The sequence below is a fragment of the Schistocerca serialis genome, chromosome 6, assembly GCF_023864345.2.
Source record: "Schistocerca serialis cubense isolate TAMUIC-IGC-003099 chromosome 6, iqSchSeri2.2, whole genome shotgun sequence".
NCBI classification, from domain to species: domain Eukaryota; kingdom Metazoa; phylum Arthropoda; class Insecta; order Orthoptera; family Acrididae; genus Schistocerca; species Schistocerca serialis.
This window is the reverse complement of record NC_064643.1, coordinates 133,538,018-133,544,017: the sequence shown is the minus strand read 5'-3', so window position 1 is coordinate 133,544,017 and position 6,000 is coordinate 133,538,018. Positions and strand designations below refer to the sequence as shown.

The 6,000-nt window shown below is 39.0% G+C and overlaps 1 protein-coding gene across 1 annotated transcript; it reads right to left on the bottom strand.

Annotated features, from left to right (window-relative positions):
• Window positions 1–3,944: 3,944 nt before the first annotated feature.
• Window positions 3,945–5,159, bottom strand: LOC126484542 (uncharacterized). The gene is made up of 2 exons (XM_050108090.1): window positions 4,966–5,159; window positions 3,945–4,849 (listed from the first exon to the last, which is right to left on the bottom strand). Exons 1-2 carry the CDS (start codon window positions 5,132–5,134, stop codon window positions 4,272–4,274), a joined length of 747 nt encoding a protein of 248 aa, XP_049964047.1. The 5' UTR covers window positions 5,135–5,159; the 3' UTR covers window positions 3,945–4,271.
• Between the last annotated feature and the right edge of the window lie 841 nt (window positions 5,160–6,000).

Genomic DNA, 6,000 nt, shown 5'->3' with positions numbered 1-6,000 from the left:
GACGCTGCCTTATGGGCAACCGCGACAGCAGAAACTTGTACAAGATACGATGAATTTGAGTGTGGTGTCACCGCCAGACACCACACTTGCTAGGTGGTAGTCTTTAAATCGGCCGCGGTCCGTTAGTATACGTCGGACCCGCGTGTCGCCACTGTCAGTGATTGCAGACCGAGCGCCGCCACACGGCAGGTCTAGAGACACTTCCTAGCACTCGCCCCAGTTGTACAGCCGACTTTGCTAGCGATGGTTCACTGACAAATTACGCTCTCATTTGCCGAGACGATAGTTAGCATAGCCTTCAGCTACGTCATTTGCCACGACCTAGCAAGGCGCCATTATCAATTGCTATTTATCTTGTGATGCATGTACCGTCAGACCGATGTTCACCAATTATGGATTAAAGTTAAGTATTCCAGAAGCTACGTACTATTTTTGCTACTATAAAGACCTTGTCCTGTTCCAGACCTCACAATTAAGCTCCTGCGTGAGCTTAAACGCGTGCCTAACGGTTACCTGTCATAGTGGATTGGCTCTCTTGCCAGTCCACAATATTGAGAACGCTGTCCTCGGAAAGTAGTGGTTGACATGCACTCAGGAGAGATTGCGGAAAGAAGTATTTTTCCAGAGAAACCTTTTGACAACACTCAGAACTACACTTGCCATGCCACTACGTGAATAACACTTTCATGTGCCGGACAGTGATTTGGAAAATTTCTTGTTCGCGTTGGATTCGATTGATCTACGCAGGAAGACCGTGAGAGTTGCAATTATGGATACAAAAGATACAAGGATGTTTTGAAACATCGAGGTTTCGTCCATAAATATTGAGGTTAGTACCGATGTTCTGAACGACGATACATCGCCAATGCATCGGCGACGAAAATCCAAAAAGATCGACATGGTTCAAGACTGGACCATTCATTCGGTTCGTGGATGTCGTGGAGGTCTCATAATTAGTGCAGAGCTACATTTATTGTTATGCTAGTGGCTTTTGTTCTTTTGAACTTGTAGGTAAGTAAAATTTGAAGTTTACAAGATTATCATTTACTTCAAATAGTCCCCATTGAATAATGCAGTGCTAGCACTGGGTGTAATATAAGTGAGACTTATTGTCCAAGTGCCCATTGTAAAAGGTGTCAAGTCAAGAAACAATAAAACCAGGATTGACGATAATAATGAGGCAATGAGTAATATTTTTAAACACATGTAAAGAATGCTGAAAACTATTGCGTTACCTACGATATTTGCACTGAAACAATGCAAAATGAATCATTTGTGGTCATTACTACTCACTTTCTAGACAAGACAAATCCTCAGCGGAACATTAGAGGTTTTTGAGCTGAAAGAACACCACACGCATAGCTGTACATCATTGGAAAACTGACAGATATTTTCTCCGAATGGATTACTTCAAATGAAAAAGTTTCAACTACCATCACAGATAATGACAGCACTGTTATGGTCAGTTGGAAAATGTTTGGCGAAAAAAAGATTATGCCTTGATTTGCGCGTAAGATTAACTTAGTCCTAACTAAATTAATTGATGATGCAAAACAATGCACTGAATCAATAAGAAAGGTCCGAGATACGGTCAAGTACATTAAAGGATGCGCCAATGCAAGTGACGAGTGACGGATAAGAGAGGTAGAGATGTGACTGAAAGAAGGCCAAATTAATACGTATGTGTGTGTGTGTGTGTGTGTGTGTGTCAGACGTAAGGAGAGGCTCCCCAATATTTCCGAGCAGCAACTTAGACTAAGAAATGGCGAAATCGCTAGGATCATTTGAAAAATTAACAAAAGAAATTTCAGGGGAAACTTACGTCACAGTAGGCAAAGTGATCCAGTTAGCCAGTTGTGTTTGACACGCAGTCGGGAAATTTAATTTCTATAAATGAAATTTAGAAACGAAATAAGTAAACAACTGGCAAGGAGGTTCGACAACTTAGAACATTCTGCCATTCTGGCAGTTTCAATAATTCTTGACCCAAGAATCAGATCACTTCAAATGTGTTGTCGCTAAAGGAAAGGTAACTAGTAACTTAAATAAAAGTGTACGTGAATTTAATATACTTACAGTTAAGAACGATACATCCGATGACTCAGATGATATGATATGTGTAAATGATATGATATGTGTAAATACCACAAGCAGTTGCCACACAGAAACATGACAAATAAGTGATCGACATCTGCTGGAAACATTAGTGAAAACGAGATTCAGGTGCGCATATCCCCTCCTGTTGCACCAATAAAAGGAGAACATACTGAAATCTGCGAGGGTGTGAAGCCACTTTATCCCAAAACTTGCAAAAATGGTGAACTTGTATCTTCCTACTGTCTCATCTGTGCCAAGTGAGTGCTTGTTCTCGGGGGCTGGGCCAGCCATCGCCAGGAAAGAAATAGACATCAAGGAACTTGAAACTTCCTGGCAGATTAAAACTGTGTGCCCGACCGAGACTCGAACTCGGGACCTTTGCCTTTCGCGGGCAAGTGCTCTACCATCTGAGCTACCGAAGCACGACTCACGCCCAGTACTCACAGCTTTACTTCTGCCAGTACCTCGTCTCCTACCTTCCAAACTTTACAGAAGCTCTCCTGCGAACCTTGCAGAACTAGCACTCCTGAAAGAAAGGATATTGCGGAGACATGGCTTAGCCACAGCCTGGGGGATGTTTCCAGAATGAGATTTTCACTCTGCAGCGGAGTGTGCGCTGATATGAAACTTCCTGGCAGATTAAACAAGGAACTTGATTATCTGAGCTTCTTAACCTAAATTCTGTATTAATTTTTTTTAAAAAATAGAATGTTTTAATCATAAAAATGAATTTTTTTACAAGATCTATTTTGTTGTGTTTTGTAATCTGATTTATATGAAGGTAGCTGATGATCTCATTGGTCAGTATCATTGCACCTAACGTAACATTAGGAAAGGTAGGTATATTTGTGAAGAAATAAGTCACTATTTCCAGGTCCTTGGTTTTTTTAAAAATATCTCGGCCCAAATGACTAATGTTCTTTTATCATGTTACTTAAAAGTAATAATTTTGGGGTGCTTTTTCTAATCGATGTCTCTATATCGATGTTTTTAAGAGCGATGTTGCAACACTGTAGCCTGCGTCACGTAGGACGGCGCTTCCGCGCACAGAGGCGGAGCGATTGGGAAGTGTGGAGGGGAAGAGGTCTGCGCATGCCTACCGCCCAACGAGCTAAAATTTCATAGAGCGGCTGTAGGTCCGCCATGTTTGAAGCAAATTGAAGTTCTGTCCGCCATGTTTTCTTTAGTCAAGGCATTCGTCTGCTGTGTCCCGCCCCCTTGTAACTGCGTTTGACTTACTTGAAATAGCCCCTACTAGCTTTATTTTTTCTAAAACAAGCAATAGACAGCAGTGATTTCAGTGTACACTGACAGCAAAAAGGGATGTTTTTGTCGAAATATGCCTAAACTTTTCGATGTAGATAACACTACAAGACAACTCAAATAAGTCTGTCCAACGTTACTTGTTGCCCATAAATTAATGCAATTAGAGCAGGTACCACCAGAATATTACGGTGAAACTCCTAAACACGCTGTGGTTAACTACTAGAAACACTAACGGGCGCAGAAATGCGATATTTTTGTCACTATTTCAGAGTAAACAGTCAAAGCCTCAAAAACCAGTACACTGTGAGCGAGAATATTATTTGAAATATGTGTTACAAGTAGTTAACACAAGCATAGTAATTCAATAATAATAATAATCTACAAGAAAAGTAAAATAATTTATTTATATTTAATTTTTAGAATGTTTTAACTGACATTCGTATTTTTTCGATCTTTTCACTGACCTTTAAATAAAATAAGCTTCGTGTATAGTTGTCTCACAACTTTACCTCTCTGCTCAGATGATTTTGATTTGCATAAGTGATTTATTCGACATACAAAAAAATGATTGAGCAGCAGTTTTATCAGTTTAACATAATGGGTTTCTACACCAAATTCAGTTTCTGTAAAAAGATGTTCATTGTTTATAAATAAGGAACCTCTCACCAATTGCAACACTTCTGTCTGGAGCCTCAACAAAAAGTTTTTCTGACATTTCAGGATTATGTCCTCATTATTTCTTAAAACCTTCTCAGCAACATTACAAAGTTTAACAACATCATTAGTTGGATTGATTAAACTGGTTTTCACATCTTTCACTGCAATCAATCCAGTTCTTTTAGCCTCAATACAAGCAAAAATACCTTCTAAGCAGTCAGTACAGTTAATTTTGTTTGTCACCTGTCTCATTATACACAGCCTCTTATTTTTTCCCCATCCCAAACAAGGTCCTTCTTAATAGCCATCTCATCAAACATCAATGTTGCAAAAATTTGGGTTGTGCTATTCTCAACTTCAGAGGCAATTTTAGTGAAACCCTCCTCAGTAAAACCTGGATGGCCACCCACTGACATTGCCCAACGGCGAAGCGTTCTTGGGTGGGGTAATTTCACAAATTTTCGTAAGGAGCTGTATGCCTTGGCAGAATAAAAGTGTAGGGTCAGGGCAAATTTCCTTATATGCTGAGAATAATGGCATACTTTAGCAATGCACTGAAGTTCCAATAGCTCCTTCAACAAACCAACTACATGTTCACTGTTTAACATATCAGAAACTGAACTACATAGCCTTCTTCTCAAACCAGCAACTAAAGTCTGTAACTGCACTATTCTTCTTTTGTGTCGTACACTAAGTTGCTTCATTTGCTTTATCCGCTTCTTTAGTCGCACATTCTCTACTTGTACTCTGTTATATTGTGTTTTCAACTTCTTAGGGCTTGGTAGACAGTAATTGTGGTCAGCAGAAACAGATGTGGGTCCGACAGGCACTGAAAGAATGTAGTTACATCATAAGTTTAAAAAAGAGTTACACCATAAGATTATAATAGAAAGTATGTAATTCAAAGTAATAAGAACACCGAGTAAAATTAAATTATTGACTTACTTTGTGCTAATGATGTCACTGTAACAGCACTATCTTGCAGATTGTCGAAAGATCGCCTTCTGGGTTGTGGTCGTAATACTTTATCTTGCTTTTGTAAATGTGATGGAAAGTTAAAGATAGTAGGTACTGCTTTTGACAAAAGGCGCCTCTGGACATTTGTGTGGTACATATATTTCTCTTCAAAATGAGCTGAACAAAGGTAACTGGCTGTAGTAGGAAACCAGTTTTCTCGCTTCATATTTGTAACCCATCTTTTTGTAATTTCCTTATCTTTTAAAGGAAATCTGTAATCAACGATAAATAAATTACTTTCCTGCATTTGTCTTAAGCATAATTACAGTTCCAATGCAAATGACTCTTTAATAAACATTAAAAAACCTGTGTCGTATTTCGGTACTAATATACTTACTTATAATATGAAATATTTGTTGTTTTATCGCTGCGATTTTTGTGTAGTTGAACGCTGAACACACTGCAGGAATGTTGACTTTATATTTTGTAACAAAAAAGTCAACTAGAAAAGTTAAATATTGCAGTAATATCACAACAGCTGACACACTTCCAACACAAACAACAGTAACGCTTTCCTAATGTTTTGACTAAGGAGAACATGGCGGCCGAGCTAGCGTTGGTTGCCGCTAGGAGCGCTGTAACTAGTATCTCAGCCACGCTATGAAATTTTAACTCGTTGCTACCGCCAGAGAACCGGCGAAGTCCGTGTTGCTGCAGACAATCATCCTATTCATTTGCCTTCAGCACATCGTATTTACTATACATTCGGATCTATAAGGGAATAAAACAATTCAAAACCGGTTTCGATCAGTCATCTACATGAGAGAAATCTTACTTAACTTCTTGAGGTTGTGTCCACTGCTCGTCAGTGAATATTGCTACGTCAGAAAGCGAGAACAGCTAACGCAGCTTTGTGAAGACAAGTACAGTTTTTCTTAAAACGACAATTGTCTAATGACAAGATTATCAAAATGGTTGCAATAATTGCCATTTGCTGCAATTTGTACTACAAGTAAAAATAAA

What these genes read in the sequence shown, in the direction of transcription:
- LOC126484542 (XM_050108090.1), bottom strand. Translation starts at nt 5,134, where the DNA reads ATGTACCACACAAATGTCCAGAGGCGCCTTTTGTCAAAAGCAGTACCT. An exon ending in AGTGACATCATTAGCACAAA is followed by an intron (nt 4,850 to 4,965) that starts GTAAGTCAATAA and finishes ACATTCTTTCAG; the next exon opens with TGCCTGTCGGACCCACATCT.